Source organism: Castor canadensis, chromosome 6, assembly GCF_047511655.1.
Source record: "Castor canadensis chromosome 6, mCasCan1.hap1v2, whole genome shotgun sequence".
Classification (NCBI taxonomy): Eukaryota; Metazoa; Chordata; class Mammalia; order Rodentia; family Castoridae; genus Castor; species Castor canadensis.
Genome location: NC_133391.1, coordinates 173,724,158 through 173,746,054, shown reverse-complemented (window position 1 = coordinate 173,746,054; position 21,897 = coordinate 173,724,158). Strand labels below are relative to the sequence as shown.

At 43.3% G+C, this 21,897-nt stretch overlaps 1 protein-coding gene across 1 annotated transcript in view; it reads left to right on the top strand.

The window, feature by feature from the left end:
- Positions 1-7,025: 7,025 nt before the first annotated feature.
- The window catches only part of Adamts16 (ADAM metallopeptidase with thrombospondin type 1 motif 16), a 151,148-nt gene continuing 136,276 nt past the window's right edge, over positions 7,026-21,897 (top strand). The window contains exons 1-2 of the mRNA XM_074077759.1: positions 7,026-7,293; positions 12,451-12,776. Of these exons, the coding sequence (XP_073933860.1) occupies positions 7,035-7,293; positions 12,451-12,776 (585 nt within the window). The 5' untranslated portion in view covers positions 7,026-7,034. The remainder of the gene's footprint in view (positions 7,294-12,450; positions 12,777-21,897) is intronic.

Here is a 21,897-nt window from a genome sequence, read left to right as displayed (position 1 = left end):
GACCTTTCCAAAGTTGGGGGGAAATTTGAATATAGAGGATTAGAGATGTAGCTCAGTGGTAGAGCACTTCCCTAACATGAACTAAGTCCTGAGTTCAATTCCTAGCACACACGCACACACACACGCACGCGCACACACGCGCGCACACACACACACACACAAAAGAGTTAAGTATAGGGTTTAGAGGAGTTCATAGTGTTTCGGGAAATTTAATGACAAAATGCACAGCCAGCCCCATCCTGAAAAACACAAGGCCAAAAACATTCAGAAATCCTATGAGGGTCTCCAGTTTGGCGAGTAAAATGGGCTTTCCAATGGAATAATAAAAACCAGACTTTCCTCCAGACTTCCCCTCCACCAAAGCAAACGCCAGACCAAACGATGCCATCTCGAGGGAAAAGTGCCGTGGCTCGAAATTTTCATCCTAAGTTGACTCTTTGGTAAAGTCGGGGACAGAAATAAATTTTCCAATATGCAGCATCTGTCTCCAGGGTCTCTTCCCAGTGCCAGTTTGACGAGCTCAGTCTTCCATCCTATCCTGGGAACCACCCCACTCCAAGGTGGCCTCCATCACTTATGGTCAGAGAGGGGACAGGGAAGAGGCACAGTGGGTGACTTCTTCATCTCTATACATTTAAGTAATTGAAACAAATACATGAAGTAATGAGGAAGTATGAGATTGAAAATAGAGAGAACGATTTACTCATTTAACAAATACTGATCCTGAAATCTAAATATACAGAGGCAATGTAATAAGCATGGTCAAGGAAATTACAAAGAGATGAGTGCTCTGGAACATCAGGAAGTCATATTCAAGGGAAGTGAAACAATGTTGACAACAAAAGAGGAGAAAGACCAAATTGATGCCAGAAAATGATGGCCATTGAAAACTGAGGATACCCAGCCAAGCACAGGACAAGTGTCTTCCCTCCCAAATGAAACCATATCAAGACTCAGGCAGAGGCCAAGCAAACTGCAGATGACACCAGTGTGGAACCAACATCAAATGCAGGGTTTTATTGGGGATTGGAGTAGAGAGGGAGAAGGGTAGGGAATAGGTATGGAGAGATATTCCATCATGTTCTATATGCATTTAAGTTGTAAGATATAATCCCACTTTAAGAAATATTAAATTGGAAATATTAATTTCACAAGGGAGGAAATGAAGACAAGAATGAAAACTTTACTGATGAAAACTAGAGGCAAAAAAAGACATCTACAAACATGGATAGGCAGCACCTATTTATTTACATTAACATATATTAACATATGTTGATAAAGTCACTCTAAAGAACTTCAACAAATAGATGTGCTCTTGAAACCTATAAAATCCATGGGTAGTAGGGCACTGGTGTGTCATGCCTGTAATCCTAGTTACTTGGGAAGCTGAGATCAGGAGGATTTCACTTCAAGGCCAGTCCAGACAAATAGTTCATGAGACCCTATCTCAGAAATAACCAGAGCAAAATGGACTGGAAGTGTGGCTCAAGTGTTAGAGCACCTGCTTTGCAAGTTCAAACCCTACTCTCTCTCTCTCTCTCTCTCTCTCTCTCACACACACACACACACACACACACACAATCCAAAGATAATGAAATATATAGTAACAATTCACATGTGTGAAGTGTATACTAAAAATCCACACATCCTGCTATTATTTTATAATCTATCACTGCAAAAACACTAAAAATAATTTTTCAAAGTTTGTCTTCCCTTTGAATTATAGGCCAAGTGAGGACAGGACTTCATGGTAGACTATGAATAAAGTAGATAACTATTCACAATTTATCATGATTATTGAATGACCAACAGCAAGAGTTAGCATGTAAAATAAGCTATTCTAAAATGACTGAAAATCACTATGAAAGAAATTCTTAACTAAGAAATATAAATTGGAAAAGTGTTTCAAGAAAAAGGTGGATGTCAACTGTGGTCATGCATGCCTGTAATCCTAGCACTCAGGAGACTGAGACAGTAGGATTGTGAGTTTGAGGCCAGTCAGGGGTATACAGTGAGACTCTGTCCCAGAAGATCAAAACAGAAAAAAAGGAGTGAAAGAAATAGAAAAATAAAATATTGATTAGGCAAAAAAAAATTACTTCCAAATAACAAATCACACCAACTTACTTACATTTACAAGTGAATTTTATCTAGCCTTGAAGGGAACAGATAATTGACATTGTTTAAAATCTTCCAGAGCACAGAAAGGTTCTAGAAAGATTTTCCATTGACTGTGTAATGTTTGGGGTTGTCTGTAGAATACGAAGCAAAAAAATGCTGAGCACAGCAAAGCTGCCAGGTGGGAAATGAACTTATAGTGAATTCCCATTCAATGGGGAACAATGACCTATGTGGCTCTAGCAGGTTCAGTACAGAGATGGAGACTTCCACCCCAGGACCTCATGGGGAAGCAGAGGCCAGAATGGGCTCCCAGGACCCCTCAGGGAGTGAGTAGAACACCAGCTAGGCCCCCTCCTGGAAGCAGGACCCCATGCTCTCATGCACTTCCTTCCAACAGCCCTAAGACTATTCGTGATTTTCCTCCACAGTTTTTCCTGACTGATAGAAACCTTACTGTGTCTGACTATTTTAGCTCATTAGGCTACTGAGACATATACCACAGGCTGGCTGCTTTAAACCACAGAAATACATTGTCCAGTCCTAGAAGCTGGAAGTTCGATGTGAAGGTGGTGCTGGGGTCGGTTTTTTCTCAGTTTGTGATGTGCATCTGTCCCTGGCCTTTCTCCCAGCTTTGGGGAACTTTCTGGCTGTTCTGCTGTTCCTTGGTTTATACATGCATCACCCCAAGCTCTTTCTCATCTTCATGGGCCTTTTCCTTGTGTGCATATGTTTGTAGACTTTGGCTTTTATAAGGACACAGGTTATGTTAGATTAGGGCCCTCCTGTTTTAATTTCATTAACACTTGAAGACTCTCTCTCCAAACAGGGTCACATTCTGGCATGCCTGGTGTTAGAACTTACACATAAGAGTTAGGGAGGGGTTCAATCAAACCCATACACTAACCTATCACATTCCAACAAGTGGAGGAAAGTAAGGTCCTTGTCCACCCTGGAAAGCATGATCGGGGGTGAGCCCAAAGCCTGATCTCTAATTCAGCCACAACATTCCTGATGCAACACCACCACACTTGTGCTCAGCCTTCCTGCCCAAAGTGCTGGTGGTCCTGGAAGACCTGACCCAGCAAACACCATCTGAGTCCAGTTCATGTCTCAGGTCACTGAGACATCCTGGGAAGGATGTCACAAGTGCTCAATTTTGGATCCAGGCACTTGGTGCTGTCTGTCCTCCTTGGCTCCAATTCTCCTTTCTTCTTTTATCTAAGAACAGCAAAGTTTCTAAGATGAGGAGGACTGCAGATTCCACAACGTGGTCAATGACAGGGTCATCGTACAAATCCCAAGGGAAGCTGTAGCCTTGTCATTCAGGCATTAGAGGGACATTTCTGGCCCATAGATCCAAGGCATGTAATCCTATTAGCATTGACGAGTTGAGCTGCTCAAATACACTTTGGACTTGGGTTAGGGACCATGACAGGACATAGGGGCTGGGCTAGGTCTTGTCAGCTGGTCTGGAAATGTAGCTGTTCTCTGGTTTCCAGTTATCCTCCATCAGTCTTCATACAGTCCACAAGACACAGAGCCCCATCTTTAGGTTCCACCCAGAATAAGAACTTCAGTTTCTTACACAAAACAGTCCTTTTTCTTGTTTCTTACTAGGCTCTTTTTTCCATTGTAGGGGAATTTTCTCTACTTCTCGGGCTATTAACCACCCTCTGGGGGCAGGGGCATGAGTTGTCACAGCAAAAGAAAAGTCAGGTGGGGTCGGGTGGGGTCAGCTGCTCTGCTTCACCTACTCTGAGGCTTGGCTTCTCCACCGTACTCCAGTAGGAATTCCCCACAGAACTCCAGGCTGGAAAGTTACTTGGCAGTGATGTTTTCATGTGCCCTTAATCTTCCAGAAAAGAACATGAACGACAGGCATTTGTCATCAGGTGCTTGTGATGGCTTTGCCCTGATGTGTTCATGGCCAAGGTAATCCCAGCTAGTGTGTCCCTACCTGACTGGCTCAGCTGAACACAATGGACCAGGAGCAAGCACACAGCTGGACAGCTAACAACATCCTCATGCTTCCTCTACACCAGCTGGGCAAGTGGTGGTTTTAGGTTCAAGATAATGGGCCTGTTTTCCTTGCTTTGGTTTTGAGTTTATACAATTCAGAAAAAGGCTGGGATGAAACTGACTCCTTCTGATCTAAAATGCTGTTTCTACCTGAGCAATGTTTCTGGCTTCTTTGATCTTGCATGGGCATGGGGCATGGTTGAACATCCAGCCCTTTGTAGCCTGATCTATCCCACCTTTGGTGAGCACATTGGTTTTATTCTCTATCAAACAAGTGCTTGCTAGTAACAACGTTTCTTAAATGAGAGCCTGCTGTCAGAAAGAGAGGAGTGTTGATTACAATTGGAGTAAACAATGTATCAGCAACATTTTTCTATAAGGGGCCAGACACTAAGTTGTTTAGGTTTTACAGACCACACAATGCTGTTTGCAACAACTCAACTCTGCCATGGTGAAGACAGTCATAGACAATCTATAAACAAATGGGCTGTGTCCCAATAAAACTTTATTTACAAAACAGGCAGCATGACAGATTCAGTCCAGGCTGTAGTGTACCAAAATAATTTCCCTAAACTTTGAACTCAAGCTTTGAGTGCTAAATTCTCAAAAGGTTGCAAGTTGAAGGATTTTCAGATTCACTGTTTGGGTCCTGGGAACATTTACCCCACACTGGAGGGACATTTGTAAATTGAGGGAATTTCCAAGTTTGGATTTCTGTCTTTTGAAAAATGTAAGCAGATCTGCACCCCACTGCTACCAGGCTACACCGCATGGACTGACTACTCAGTGCTAATTATCTCTTTTATGGAGGACCCAGGTGCTCCACTTTTCCCTCTTCACCACCCTTCCCACTCACCCCCTCCCAAGACTGAGAAGCAGCTGTGAGTTCCTTCAGGGCTCTATGATATTTCACTCAGCTCAGTTCCCAAGCTGCCCCACAGGCTGAGTCTGCTGACCCTCTGTGTTATCCCAGGACACCCTTTTCCAGGATAAAGTCTGGATTACATGCATGGTTAAAGGAAATAGAAAACGTCCATCATTGTAAAGAACATTTCTTCTTTCCTTGCAATGAAAGAAGACTTATTAAGCATTGTGTTGGTTTTACTGTTTTTAAAAAAGTCCTAAGCGTGAACACTTTTATGTTAGTCACTCTTCTTCCATTGCTTCAGCTTAACTTCTAAAAGAAAGCCCTGGACATCTCCACAGAACAGCTCCACTTGGCAAGTCTGATCCCCTTTCATGTTAGGCTAGACCCTAGAAAACTCATTTACCAAACGTGATGCCCTGTGCTCAAGAGAAAGGGAAGCGCTGCCTCCACCTGCAGGCCATTTTGGACACTGACCTTCCCATGTGAGTGTCAGCACAGTGAGATGCAAACCAGGGCACTCTTGCAGGGCACTGGGGGAGAAGGGTGACAGGTGTTTTGAGGCCACTTCTAATTTAGGTCTTCATGTAAAAATGTTTCTTCTTTTTGAATAGCGTTTGCAAATAAATGAGTGTGTGTGTGTGTGTGTGTGTGTGTGTGTGTGTGTGTGAGGGCATTTCAGGCCTGCCTGAGACAGTTGCTTACTGGGAACTCTTCTGGAGCAGGTTCAAGGCCAGCTGAGCGGAGACCACTGCCACTGGTCCCCGTGCATCCCCTCTTCAAAATGTGCCAACCGGACAAGGTCAGGCCATACAGAAAGTGAGGGAACCTAGAACCACAGCAGCAGAGGGAGCCTGGGCCCCAGGACCTACAGAAGATAAGTGTCAAGGAAGTGGGAGGACAGCCAGTGGAGAGAAGCGGGTCACACACTCACGCGCGTGTGCGAACATGTTTTCATGCGCGAGCTGTCATGTGGTTGCATTACACTTGCACCAGCGCACTCGCTCTCAGCCTCTGAAGTTCACACTCAGAGTTCAGACGCAAGCACGCAGGCAATCAAGGAAGGCAGAAAGCGGGTCAGGAGCTGAGTTAGCTGGAACTGGCCATGAACCCGGCCACAGCCCCTAGACTGTGTCCTTGACCCTAGCCGCTGGACACTTGCAGCCAGGCCAGTCAAAGGCGACAATGGACCTGGACAGGCGCAGGGGACAGAGCTTTCTCACAGCCTTGCCGCCCATCACTTTGCAAGCCCTAGGAGAGGGCGCAGATCTGTGCGACCCGTTTTTTCCCCCACCGGAGGGAGGCAGGGCCCAGACATGAGGATGACAGTCACGTCCCCTACAATTCATAGGGACTGCAGGTGCTGGAGCCTAAGCTATGCAGGTCGGGCCTCAGGAGTGGGAAGAGAGCAGAGCCACAAAGGAGGCAGTAGACAAATTCAGAGTGGGTTGGCCAGATCAGGGGCGATCAGGCGGCCAAACAGACCTGCTCAGCGCCCTGCACCGCATCGGGGTCACCTCTTCACCTAGTGCTTGAATGCCAGGCAGCGTGACTGCAGGTCCTGCCCTGTCCTCCTCTAGTGTCGCCCGCCCCCGCGTCTCCTGCCTCTTCCCTCCTTCTATTTGCTCCGATCCTCCCTGTCCTATGTCCTCCTCTCCTCCCTCCCCTGTCCGCTCCTCCCCGCCCCTACTTAGCTCTGTCCTCCCACCCGATCTGCCCTCCCTCTCCCCTTCCTTTCCCTCCTCCCCAGCTCTCCCACGGTTCGGGCGGGCGCTCCGCCGCCCCCGCCGCCGGCTGCCACTCCGCCCCCCGCGCTGCGCGGAGCCGCAGTAATAACCGCGGCGCGGGCGGTGGAGTCACTGCGGGGAGTCCTGCGCTCCAGCCCGGGCCGCTTCGTCTGCGCGCTTTCCCAGTGCCTGACCCTCAGCCAGCCGGTGGCCCGTCGGCCCCGGCCCAGCGCCCCGGGATGAAGCCCTGTGAGCCCCACTCCGGGGCGCAGCGCCGGCGGAGGGCGCGGGTGGTCCCCGCCATGCGAGCCCGGGGCTGCGCTGCGCTCTGGGCGCTGCTGCTGGCACAGGTCGGCCCCGCGCAGGTGAGTCCCGTGCCTCCGACCCCGCGTCCCTCCCGCCGCTCCCCTCCCGCGCTCCCCGCCTCTCACCGAGGTGTCGCCGCTGTTTTCCAGCAGGCACCTGCGTGCGCCCCGGGACCCGCAGCCGCAGCGCCTGGGAGCCCCCGCGTCCCGCACCCTCTCTCTCCCGCGGAGCAGCCCGGCTGGCTGGAAAAGGGCGGTAAGTCCGGGAAGTGCGGGCTCCTAATCCGGCAGTTTAGCAGCTCGTAAAACACCTCCCGCTGGCTGTCCAGGACGCACACGGCTTTGTGAAACTCTGCTTTTAAGAGCTTTCTTGCTTTTTCCTTACAGTCTGAGCGCGCACTCATGAGAGCACTTCCACCAGTGTGTGTGTTGTATTTCCAGGTAAAACACTAACGGTTTGCCAGGGCTACGCTAGGGAAAAGGTGAGGAAATGTGTGTACACACGTTATGAATTTATTTAAGGCGTGTGGGAAGGATCTAGAGTATTGTGTACATCCGCTTACCGTTATTAATGTGTACATCAAAGTCATTATAAAAGCACATCACCCCTTTTCCAACTCTCTTCTCCTCCCCCTTCTCCTTCCCTTCCTTTTACATTGAGCTATCAAAGCAGGAGACAGAAGGTGGCAAGTTTTCTTCAGGGCTTATCATTTTAGTGTCCAAGTTAATTCCCTTCAGTGTTTAGGGCGTAACGGACACGTAACGATGCATAGAACGGTTCGTCATCTCATAAGTAATGTCCCCGTCCCGTGCCTCGATCTGGCATGAACATGAATCTGATCCTTCTTCAGTGTATAGCCACCTCTGCTCACAAGGGGCATGTGTACATGTGGTGTCATTTGTGTCCTGCTACTGTGTCAGGTGGCCGAGAAAGCAGGTGTGTGACATCTGTTGCTAGGCGGTTTTAATCTGAGCCTAGTCTGGTGCCCTGCATCGCTCCCTCAATAAATTGCTCAAATATCAACAGGATTGACCTTAAGAGGATGAACTGGATTTGATTATCTCAATGTATTTTTGGAAGTCTAGAAGATTAAAGAGCTAATAATTCAAAGTTCTTCATCTTGATAAACTTACAAAAGTGTTTAATATAAGCATTAATTGCCTAAATTCTCGCCTGCTGAAGGAATATGTAGTATATGAAGCGATAAACAGCAGATTGATGACCTTTCTGAGCACCACCAGAGGGCGCTAGAAGCAAATAGTATAAAATGTTTAAACCGTCCTTTCCACTGTATTTGCAAGAGAAAGTTAATTACCCATGTGTTTAAACTCCCCTTCTTGTGGCCGTCCTCATCGCCTTTACTGTTTCCTTTACTATGCAGTCTAACACTTAATAACTCATCTTAGAAAGCAACAGCCACTTTGTAAAAAGTTCTGACTTTAGAATAAAATAACTTCCACAGGGACTTAGGACACATGAGAGTACTTTACAGCATTTTGGAGTTGTATTTATGATATTATAGACAGAACCACTGAGGAAGAACAACCACAGCTTTCTGCCTGCAACCATGCGCCTCCTTACCTGTCCCCTGTGAGCAGGCTGCTGGACAATGTCCTCACCTGGCACCTGGGCTGGTCCCATAGTGCTTTGTTTCCATGACGGCCTCTTACCTGGCCTAATCAAAACCTGAAGTGGGAAGTGTGAGCCATCACCAGGGAAGTTCTAGCTTAGGGGACACAACACCCTTGCATTCCCCACCCCCAAGTGATTTGCTTTTTTACTGTACAAGACTGCGTGGAGCCAGTGGGCATCAGGAGGAAAGGGCCACACGACAGCAGAAAGATTGTGTGGCAGTGCTGCCTGCTGGATCTGGAGGAGCAGAGCTAGGAAGCACTGTGTGTGACCTTGGGTCAGCTTGGTGCTGCATGTCTAGGTAGCCATGAAATATGTTGGTTTTGAAATAGCTATTTTTAGCCATAAGTTTTATCAAAAGCAACATGTCCAGTTGTTATTGCAAGTTGTTCTGGTTGTCTGAAGCACTTGCACAATAGGAAAAAGAACTCCTTGTCTTCCTGGAAGTGATGGTAGACACCCAGTTAAGATAAACTCTATTGTGAGGGATGACGTGTATTGACTCCCTTTTTGCGGATTGAACATTTTTCTTCCTTAATGGGAGGCTTGCATGCTTTTCCTACAGATTTTCCTTTGTAATAGAAGCTGTGACGCCCATGAAGACCAAAAACATATCACAGATTGTTAGCTTTTTAAATTCCGAAGTAAGTTCAGTTTCCAGGGTAAAGTTTAGAAGTTCTTTAGAACTTTATTTAATGGAATGAAAGAGACATGTATGTATGTTTTCAAAGTTTATAATGATTTACATCCAGACATCCCATACTGTGCAGCAGGCAGACTCAGAGCTGTGCTTGTGAATGTTTAACAGGGCACCTTGGGGGAAGTGGCAGGGGTGTGGGGCACCGATTTATATCTTTTCTGATTCCAGTGCTGTAAACACCCTCATCACCACTGGTTTCCTGCCACTGAACACCGAGTGAGGAAACAGTGGGCACAGTCAGCCCTTGGAGGCTGCTACCCACTGGCCCAGTGCACTCACTGGTGGGTCTGTGCCTGCTGTGATTGTCTCTAAGCCAGAGTCTTCTGAGACTTCTTGCTCTAGGCAAGAAAACCTGCTGAAACCAAGTAGTTCAGGACACTGAGTCGAGACACCAGCTCTGCATTGTTTCTCATTGACATCTGCATGGACTGTGTGGATTTTGTCTTTCTTTCTCTCTCTCTCTTTCTTTCTTCCTTCTTTCTTTCTCTCTCCCTTCTTTCTTTCTCTCTCCCTTCCTTCCTTCCTTCTTCCTTTCCTTCCTTTCTTTTTTTGAAATAGTAAGCCATTGTTTTTGGAGATGGTTATCTTAAAACATAAGCATCAAGTTAGGTTAAAATTCTTAGCTTTCTATGGTTATACTTTGACTTTCCTCCAAATAATGAGCATGTGGTGAGATGCTGTGCTTAGTTCGTTCACTCATTGCATTCTTTAGCTGTGACCCCTTCCCATTCATTTGCACATATTTGATCCTAAGGATGGCTTTCTTGAAGACCCAGGGTTTCTCAGCTTTGGCCACAGTGATATTTTGTTCCTGGATTCTGCCCACCAGATGCCAGGAGCATCATTCTGCCTTTTTACTTTGTGACAACCAAAAACAACTCCAGACAGTGCATGTACCCCCAGAGGGGAGAGGAAGTTACTCTCAGCGGAGAACCACTAGGCAGAATTGAGTGACAAGACATCCTTCTCGCCACCCTCGGGAGGGACTGTGGCCTGGTGCAGTGAAGGCTGTCACAGGGTTGTGACCAGCATGTTCCATCTCTCAAGAGCTGGTGGTGACATTTCCAGGGATTTTTCTAGCTCTTTGTTAGAAATTGAAATATAATGAAATGACTTGTACTAAGATGATTGAAATACTAAAACCCATCACTTTCTTGTTTTCTCTTCCTTGTGTTCTCAAGGTCACTATATATCCCCCAGGTGTCTGTGTGGTAGACATACTACACAGTGGTGTCTCCTGCACATGTCTTCCCAGATCCATGCTCAGCAGTGTCACCTTGGTCATTAAATCCAGTTGTGAAAAGAATCTTTACGCCAGGGAAATGGGCAAACGGTACAAGCCAAGCCATTTTCCTCGGGTGGCTGCTTGTCAATCATTTATCTGCACAGTACTGTGTGTTTATATAAAAGAGGCTTGTCAGTAGTTATTGTGTAAGAAATATTATTTGCTTCTTTCCCCAAATAAAGGATAAATGTCTGCCCTCCAAAATAAAGGTCAGAAGAATGTGGCTTACACCATTGGGAAGCAATTTGCTTTCTTAAAGATAGGAATTGCTTTTTATGTGTAATAAATTTTACTAACTCACCACTGTTTGAAATAACTCCATGTGCCTCTTCCCATTACCCCACTCACTGCCCAGAAGGAGTGGTAAGAGGCTGAGGGTGGCATGGAGGACTCTCCCCTGACAGGCCAGATGGGTGCCAGGGGCTATCAGACTTTCCTGTCAGTGCAGAAAACAGGGAGGAGAGGGGCTAAGTCTCACCATAAGGAAAGATCTTTGGGGACACATAGACCAAATTGGTCTTTCCTCCTCATGAGTGATACCGGGGACAGACTGAGCACTGATATCCTCCAAACACCTCAGTACTGATGCGTTCCCCTTTCTTCTATTACTGTGTACAATTCTGTCAGATTTGTCTGATTTTCCTAGTTTCCTAAGTAAAATATCACATAATTCCAATGCATTTTACCCCATCATGCACCGTTATTTGTTTCCATACAGATTACAGAGGTTAGTTGTCAACTTGTGTGCCACAGCCTCTGCCTCTCTTACTGCCCACTGCTGCCCAGCCAGTTGGGTGGACTCAGAGTTCCTAGTCACACCTGTATGGCAGGGCCAGTCTGGCAGGACGAGATCTATGGGACCCAGCAGTACTCACCTGGCTTTAGGCTCAAAAGAGTTGCACCAAAGTCCCTGATCTGAGGAAGATAGAAGCCCTGGTGGCAGAGGGCTGGCCATGTCCTCAGGCCCCTACCTGCTCCATGGGACTGCTTTTCTGACCTCATTAATCATTATGCTATTGGGTCATGGCATGGGTGATGCACCAGGCTCTCTAGGCAGTGCCCTGCCACCTATCCCTGGCCTTCCATGCTTCTGGTATTCCACCATCTGCCACCTACCCTGTTCCTGTGTCACCACTGAATAGCCCACTAGGATGAGTCAGGAACATATGGAGGAGTATCCGCACTGAGTTTTAGTTGGGAAGGAAATCCTCCCCCGACTCACTCCATAATAATAATAATATGTCTGCAGCCTACATTTTCTCCTGTGTGCTCAGTTCAATGATTTAATAACTAACTAAGCAAGCAGTAAAGGATGCCCACTTCATTTTTATTTTCAACTGTGTTCTGAGAATTCATGGTACATTAGACTAAAATTTCTTTCAGTTCAGGGAATATGTTTATAAAAAACAGAAAGAGTATGACTAAAGGAATGTTTCAAATTATAAAAGTCATCACATATGATAGTTACTCTGTCAGGACAATTTCTGAAGTATAATACTTGTAGATCAGCTTTGGTTTTATTTGGTCTGCAATCTGTTTTCTCTTTTAAGCATCATAGACTTTTCTGGATTGGTAATAAGATAATTTGAGGACAGCAGTGACTTATCTAAAGTATTTTCCCTTTTAACTCCAATGTTACGTGTCTACCTGTTGTGTTTGAGAATGGGTAGGTGTTGAATTTGCCTCCATGATTTCTTGCTGAGTGAAAGTGGTAAGGTGGTCTTATGTTCTGAGACTTTTTGATTCTTTTCAGAATCTTAAAATTACTCAGCCACCCCCACTCTTTTGATTTCAGAGTATGACCTGGTGTCTGCCTACGAGGTTGACCACAGGGGAGATTTTGTGTCCCACGAAATAATGCATCACCAGCGACGGAGGAGAGCGGTGGCCCAGCTGGGGCGCGACACATTGCACCTCAGACTGAAGGGCTTCAGGCACGACTTCCACCTGGATTTGAAAGCTGCCAGCAACCTGGTGGCTCCTGGATTTATGGTGCAGACACTGGGGAAGAGAGGCACTAAATCAGTGCAGAGGCTTCCACCAGAGGACTTTTGCTTCTATCAGGGCTCCTTGAGGTCTCAGAAGAATTCCTCAGTGGCACTTTCCACCTGCCAAGGATTGGTGAGTATGGGCAGCTCTCCCCACACTGGGAGTGAGGTGCATGGGGTGATGGTGAAAAGAGAGGCAAAACCGAGCTTTCCCTTGGAATATCATCACTTGCTCTCCTAGTATTGTGCTGCATGTTTCTATGGTCTGTAGAAGGCAGAAGATTGCCAAGTAACACTTTCCAAAATATGCAGTGCTGCCTTCTGGAGTCCAATTGGGAACAGTGTCCCCATCCACCCTTTTATTATTCTAAAATAACTGTGGGAGAGCCCTACTGTTTGAAAACCATGCAGAAGAACTAGCAGCATGTCTGAATGAATTAACTTCAAAGGGAATGTTTTTATTTAGTTGAAGGGCCCATCATCAAAACTGGCGAAATGTCTTCATTTCACATTAAACCACAGATTCAGTAGCCTGGCTGTGGAGATGCCTGAGACTTTGAATTCTTTACATCTGTCACTCTGATGATGGTGACATTCTTACAGATCAGGGCATCCATCCGTGCCTGGGCAGTGCTGCCTGGTTGGATATGGTGCTGTCAGTGCACTCTGCACTTCGTGAATATCTAATTTCAACACTCCATGCAGCGGAATTGTTTCAGGTGTCCACTTTGTGGGGACCCTAGGGCAAGGAGCTTGTGGCCACCAGTGTAGTCCACTCGCAACCCTCAGACCTCAAGCTGAAAACTCAAGGGATTATCTTTTACTTTTCTTAATATATTTCCATATTTTAGAGAAAAAAGGCTTACGAATTTTTTGGATTATTGACCACGAGTTTATCTTGAACCCAAATTAGCAAAAAGTGACTTAGCAGAGTGAAAATATGTGCTCAGAACACTTTCAGTTCTTGACGGTGTTAAAATAGGTTTTTGGACTCTGATCACACCTCTAGAAAATGCTGTCTCACATTTCCTCCCCTCTTTGAGAAGAGGGATTTCAGGGTCCACATCTCATAGGGAATGAGTGTGTGCTTGTGAGTACTGGAAGCTGACATGCACAAGCAGTGCCTTAAAATAATTAAACCTGCAAATGCTAAATCCTGCAAAATATTTTTAAAATATTAACATCTTACTTTTTAAAGGAATTTGATATGAGTCGATCTCATTTCTACTTTCATTTGAAAAAGGCTTTTGGTTCAAGAATGGACACAGAAGATTGCCAGACACAGGGTGGTGCTCATTTGGCAATCTTGTTAAACATGAAGACATGTGGTTGAGTTTTTCCCATACTCTCCCAAGAAAAATAGGTCTTCTCTCTAATTAAAGATTAAAATCCTTCATGTAATGCACAAAATTCAGACATCTCCTCCTTGGCTTTCTTCCATACACACTTCAACCAGAAATGGAAGTCATCTGTATGGTAGGAAGATATGTCAGGCCCTTTTGATAACCTTGGATTTGTCTCTAGAGATGGGACAAGGTACGTCCATTAACCATAGGAATGCTGGCCCACTGACAACCCTGGCTCTCCCAGAGGCAGGACCCTCCCCTGGTAGCTGAGTTATGCCCTGGAATCTGTCCCATGAATCAAGTTGGCTGACAGTTTAAGATTTCTGGCTCTCTTTGAACATGATGGTAGTTGACAGCAACAGTTGTAAGCATACAATTACACGAAAGATAGAGAAGTGAAAAAGCCCAGAAAAAGGCTCTTCTGGGCAATAAACAATGGAATCTGATATTGTGGTCACGGGAATAGAAATTTGTAAGCCTTCACCATTAATCTTCCAGATACATAAATTCCAGCTCCTCTGGTATTTTGTCTGCATGTGGTCATTACAAACATGACCTCAACTAGCCTTAAGCATGAGAGATTTGGGGTCATTTGTCATAAGATAGGACAAAACAAAGACATTTGAAAGAAAATGGAAGAATGAAAAAACCCTCTATCTGTAGGCATGCAGTAATAGCATTGAACAGGACCTTCATGTCGCCATCAAGTCTTTCTTTCCTGATGATGGTTACCCATCCCTCAATTTTCCAATCTGCTGTCATGCGATGATGACTTCTTTGGTGTCATTTTTGGCTCTTGCAGATGCTGTTTGAAGTCTTAGGTAGATCTCAGTTCTCAGCTGGGTTTGGGGTTTGTTTGGCAGTCCAGGATCAAATGCAGGGCTAGGCGATGTTGTACCACTGAGCCGGACTCTCAGCCCTCAGTTGAGCTTTTTATACAGTTTCTAGCAAGATTCCATTGACTCAGTTGGCTAATGGGAGTCAGGAATTGGTAGGACTTACTGCCCTGTCTTTCTGTTTTATTCCGTTTCATTTTTTCCAGTTGTAGATTATAGTTTATGTTGAGTGTATAGCATTATTCACAAATGATAATGCATATTAATTTATCATTCATTGATCACTCAAGAGAAGAAATACATACATTTGTAGGATGGATGCCGTGTGTAGCAATGCTCAAATTAGTGGACACAGTTGTCCTGTTCTTGATATTCAGCAAGGGCTCATTGCCTGATGCCCACAGAAGCTATTACTATAGCATGAGATCTTTGCAGAAAGAAAAAGCTTACTGCAGTCAATCAGTCAGGAGAAAGGAGAGATGTAATCCCAGTTCTGCCTCACAGACAAGATTGGTTACAGGAATCTACAGGAGGGGAAAGGGGCACAGGTGTTTGTTTGTGGATGGTGAGAGAAGTTTTAGGCATCCTTTGCACAGGCATAAATGGCCAGCATGCCTCTCCAAGGTTCCACATTTCTGTTCCTGGGAGTCCTGTGTTCTGCATGGGAGATTTTGAGCTCGTGACATCAAAATGTCATTGCTGAAAGAGTCACTTTCTTCTGGGCATGTCCATTGTTGAAAAGCAGATTCTATATTGTCTGTGAATAGATTCTGGAGGGTTGCCCTGAAAGACAATTTAAGAACTTTGCTAGTTAGGGAATTTATGTCCAGATCTTTCATGGGGGAGATTTCATTCTCCCCCATGCACTTTGGCAAAGCCCAGTGGGGAGCACAGAGAAGACAGGATGCTGTCTAGCGGGAAATGTTCCCTATTGTCCTTATTTAATCTACTTTTTAAAAACATATTGCTTATAAGGAGAGTATCTTGCATTATTTAACTAGAGAGAATGTTTATTGTAAGATAACACAATTTCCCAAGCCACATATAGAGTTTTCTGCTGATCTGCAGAATTTGGATTTGGGAACATTTTGCTAACAGCCCTCCAATGATCACATTGAGTAATGCTGTGAAAGTTAGTTGATGGTGTTGTTCTATTCATAATAAATAAGTGTTCATAAAGACAAGGAAAGCTAAAGCAACCATTGCACTTTAAATTTTATTTTCACAATAATGATGTCATTTATGAATGACCTTCAGAATGAAGTGCTACTGGAGCTTTCCAGATCTGGTCCCAGGGAAACACTGCCAGATGAGAGAGACAGAAGATAGACAATCTCACTACAGGGTACCAAAGGAAATAGAAGCATGGGCAGTAGCAGAACCTGGAGGAGGGTGTCTCAGTCTGCCTTGGTAGAGGTGGGAAGTGTCTAAAAACCAAGGCAAGCCCAGTCCTCATGGAAAAGTCAGGATGCGATGGCCCTAGCTGGAGGCATAGCAAGCAGTCTTGGGGACTGCTGATATCACTTGCTAAAATCTGGAATCCTGGGTAGCAACACCTATATGTTAAGAGATTGACATTTGTATACTAAAACCAAGCATATACACTAAACAAGATCTGTAAACACTAAAAGTATTGCTAAAGTTAGCCTGAGATTGCCACCAAGTGTCTTGACTCAAAATATTTCTCATGTTGTTAAGTAATAATACATTTTTAGAAAAAAAGTATTTATTATATTTATGTCTCTACAAGATTGATTAGACATATCTGTTGTAATAACCTACCATGGACATATAATGTGTGTCACTCAGTAGGTGCTTTATACTACTTAGACAAAATAAAAAGGCGTCTGGAAGGAGAAAAGGCAGGATAAAATAGGCCTTCGTCTCTGGTAATATGATAAAAAAAATGCTGAATGGATGGAATTCCCAGGCTAGAGGCAATGATGATTGATTGGAGCAGAGTGATATTAACTCATTGAATGCAAGCAACAGATAATTTGCTAATAGTTTCATGTTTTACCTCAATTTTATCTCAGTTAAAGATACATACTATCTTCTTTTAAAAAATGTTTATTTAGATGTAATTCACATGACATATAGTTTAGTCTAATCACAGTTATGTAGCTATCATCAAAGTTCAACTGGAGACATTTAAAAATCACCTCAAAAAAAAAAAACCCTTCATTGTCCATCTGCATTTCCCTTAACTCCCCCCACCCTTGAAACTCCTAGACACCTACTAATCTATTTTCTACCTCTGCAGACCTGCAGTGTCTAGTCATTTATTATAGTCAGATACAATCTATGGTCTTTGTGACTAGCTTTGGTCACTTGGCATAATGTCTTCCAGGTTGATTCATGTTGTAGAACATATCACTACTTCAGTCAGTTACTTTTATTGCCAAATAATAATTATAACACATATTTAATTTGTTCTTTATCATTGATGGGTGTGACTATTGTTCATTTTTTTGCTATTGTGAATAACATTACCATGAACACTTGTGTTCATGTTTTTGTGTAGACATGTTTTTATTTCTCTTGGGTATATGCCTGAAAGTCTAACTATTGGATATTATGGAATCTCTATACATAACATTTGAGGAACTACTAAATTGTTTTCTACAGTAGCTGTACCATGTTATACCCATCCCCAGAAATCAATGATATGAGGGCTTTAATTTCTCCATGTTCTTCCCAGAACTTGTTACTATCTATCTTTCCTGTTTTAGACATCCTAGTAAGTGCAGAGTTGCAAGGTGGTTTCTCAATGTGGTTTTGATTAACAAGATGGAGATTAGAAATTACTGATTTGTTAGGCAGGTTCCCCATATTTTGGTTAGCAACAAACTGGAGTCTGGTGAGGAAAAACACCCATATGATGAACAGAGCTACATTAAGTGGGTACTTCATGTACCCAGAGATTGTCAGCAAAGAACAACAGAAATCTAAAAGCCAACAGGAGCTGGAAGGGCCCCAAGGCTCAGCAGAACTGCCAGGGAGAATGGAGTCCTGATCTTGATTGTGCATGCCTGACTTGTACCACAGCTGGGGGACTCTGGAAATCCAACCTGTGCTTTATGCTCTGGGGAGCACAGTGCACTGGATGGAAGCATACCCTGTTTCAGGAGGGGACGTGGAGCAGAGGTAGTCTGTTCCCACCACTTCATCTTTATATAAGAATATTATGTTCCCAGCACATTCTACAGATATTTTGGGGAACTACAAAGAATAAAGTGAGAACTAGATTGATCCAATCTAGTTCTTTCCTTCATTGGCTGACAGTTTTTGTCACCCAGAGACCTTTCCTTCATTGGCTGACAGTTTTTGTTACTCTTCTGTATTTCCAGCACTTTGAATATGTCATTCCACTGCCTTCTGTCTTTCATTGTTACCAGTGATATGTCAACTGTTCATCTCATTGTGATGTCCTTGTACATAAAAAGTCATTTTTCTCTTATGCATTCAAGATTTTTCTCTTTTTCAACAGCTTTAGGATGATGTGTACAGGTGTGGGTATCTTTGTGTTTTTTTCCTCCTTTATGTTATCTGAACTTCCTGAATGTGTAGATTTGTGTTTTGTCAATTGAGAAAGTATTCAGCCATTATTTCTTCAATATTTTTTCTTCTTTCTATCTGTCTTAACCTTTGAGTCTTCTCATATGCATATATTAATGATGTCTCACATTTCTCTGAGGCTCTGTGCATTTTTCTTCATTTCTATCTATGTTCTTCAGATTGCATAATACTTATTAAATTACAATCAAGTATGATTTTTCTCCTGAAAATCTAAACCTAGTATCAAGCCACTGTAATATCTAAAATTCATCATTTGAGATATTTTACTTTTCAACCTCAGAATTTTAATGTAGTTTTAAAAAAATATTTTCTCTTTATTTGTATTCTCTATTTCATGAAACACTGTCATCATGGTTTTCTTCCTTTACTTATTCTGTAATTTTTAAATCAGTTTTATTGTATACATTTAAGATATATAGCATGATGCTTTGATACACATAGACATAGTGAGGTGGTTCACTCAGGCAAGCAAATAAACCTATCCATTTTCACATAGGTATTTTTCCCTGTCTGTAGGGGAAGGAAAGTACCTGGATTTACTCTTTTGGCAAATTTTCTGAATACAATACAATATTATTAACAATAGCCATCCCTCATGCTGTGTGTTAGATCCCAGATTTACACATTTATGTAACTGTAGGTTTGCATCCTTTGATCCAATTCTCCCCATTTTCTACCTCCCTGCCTCTGGTAGTCAGAGTTCTGCTTCTGTTTCAATGGATTAAACTTTTAATTTTTAAGATTCCACATTTAAGTTAAATCATGCAGTATTTCTTTCTATGTCTGTATATTTCATTATGTGTAATGTCCCCCATGTTGTTGCAAATGTCAGATTCTCTTTTTTGGCTCACAACCAAGATGCCCATTATTTTTTACAATGCCCTGAGGTGCATACTTTCCTACTTTCTGTTACCCTGTAAGTGAGCTCCTTGCTCTTACAGCCTGTCTTTCTCTCTTCACAAAAACCTCTGTGACACTAAACTCCACCTGGAACTCACAAGTGGCCTGTTCCCCCACTCCAACACCTGCTCTCTCTGAGGGGAGCTCTACCAGGCATGGTAGTCCCATGTCTTCTCTGCTGTTGCCTCCTGGCCTGATGTCATCTCCCTACAAGTGAGATGGAATCAGAGCATTTAAGGGGCCATTATTCTTAGCCTATTGAGCCTGGAATACAGTTTCCATCTTATGAATATGGGCTCTTGACTGAAAGAGAATCTGTTCTTATGCCCATGCATGCATAGAATTGAATTTCTGCAATATGGAACTCAGGCAATGGCAGGTGCAGAGAATCTGCCATCCTGAGGTAAAAACAAGGCCCTAGAAGGGAAGGCAGGGGAAGTAGGGGTCCCTTTATCTTCTTGGCTACAGATGCCTGGAGTAGCACTTTAGTCCACTGTGCGGGGTGAGAATGTGAATTAACCGTGGCCAAAGACGGCCGAGTTTCACTAGTCCTTTCAAGATTTACTATTTTTTATTCAATAGTTATTTCTCCATTTTTTAACACTCTGAGATATTTAAATGGTTAAGGAAGGTGTGTGTGAGTGTGTGTGATTCGCAGCAGTTAAATGACAGTTTCATTGTTGTAAGGAGCTAGTGCACTCCTCACACGACCCTTTTGGCATCGTCTCCACCAGGTGTGACTGTTAACACATTTCACATATTATTACTCAAGACGGCTGTAGGGATTATTCCCAAACTCATTTTTAAAACAGTGGGTTGTGTGCTGAGGTAGACTGATTCCATGACCAGCATTTGAAACCACACGTTATTTTGTTTCTTTTAATCATGAGGCTGTGGTTGCCTTATGGGACTGGCAAGTTTGTGTGGGGGGGCTCCTGCTGGGTCTTTACTGAGTGCTCTCTCATACTTGGTTTCCACTTCAGTGCCACTTGCCTCAGCATCTAGCCATTTCTGCACTTAGTGTCACCATTTTACTGTATCAGGGACTTATATTAAGTTACATATGGCTTCATTCTTTAATTATTTGTTTATAGGTTTGATTTTTTTTATATCAGACTATGCACTCTTCAAGAGATCTTGCTTACTCACCTTTGTGTCCCTAAGTTCTTGTTATACTCTAACTACCTTGCTTTTCTTGCAATGAGTGATTGTATTTCAAATTTACAAGCAAAAATATTGACTGTTCTTGATCTCTATTTTGGGCCATATTAGTATTACAATCCATTTCACCTGATTTCTTTATATGAATAATTCTATACACCCTAAACTTTCTTTTGATTTTAGTTGATTTAAAATTTTTAATGTAGCTAATTTTAATGTAGCTAATTTTAGAATTTAATTTTAGAAGTATTGAGTAAGATTACTCAATACTTTCAAATTATGTCTGTTTAGAAATTTTTTTCTGTTGCATGTGACAGGAATAGATTTTCTTAGATTTCACAGAAGTTCTGTGCCTGATTAATATTTTAACAAAAAAGAGTGAATGCGATTTATTAGCTATCCTTAACATAAAATTTACATGAAATTTGGTTCCTCGTGCATTAAGTGCAATGTTTGTTCAGATATATATTAATGTATAGGGTAGGTATCACTTCTCTTAAAATTAAATTATTTTCTTACTTTCGAAAACATTGAAAACTTATATGAACTACAAATCTCAATTTATTTAAGAATTCCCTTATTTGATTAGAGACTTTCTCAGAGAACTGGTTTGAATTGTACTGGGTTTTATTTCCAGACACAAACTCCAGGGATTCCCGGGAAACTCTTGTCATCAAGAGATTTCTCCGAAGCACCCAATAAATCCTAGAAAGCTGTCTGAAAGACTGCCAAATTTTCAACTGACTCTGCAAAGCATTCTTCAGCCAGGAAAATAAAACAGTGGTAGAAAATGAAGACTCAGCATTAGGAATGCAAAGAAGAATTGATACACGTTTTATATCACTATCTGATGAGTGACAATGACATAGTTGGGTATCAACGTCACACTGGCAACTGTGCTCCATTCTCAAAGATGGTTGGGATACAAGTTTTGTATCACTATCTTAACTTAAAATGCACTATATGATATTTTTTCATTATAAGGAAAGTCAACTGAAAGGGTTGTGAACTATTTGCCCAGGATGGTTTCAAAATATGATCTTCTTGATCTTTCCTACTGAGTAGTAGAATGGCAGGCGTGAGCCACCAGCACCCACTAGTACAGAGACTTTAAAGTGAAACAGCTGTACCCTTGTTCTGGAGGTCTGTGCCAAGTAGCAAGGGAGAGAGAATAGAAAGACAGGCTTCCTTTGTGACTATTGCTTGGTGCTCCTGATGTACATTGGTCAGGAGGCAGATGATGTCCCATCATCACTAAGGACTGAATCACATGGACTCCTATAGCAAGTATTTGCCATAGCTGTCATATGGAAGGGTGCTAATCTCCAAAGCCAGTATGCCAGGAGGTTCTTCATGACCAAGATCTGTCTGAAAATAGCCACAGAGATCCCCTGAGAGGAGGGGAGCACAGACATTGTGGTCAATGACCTCG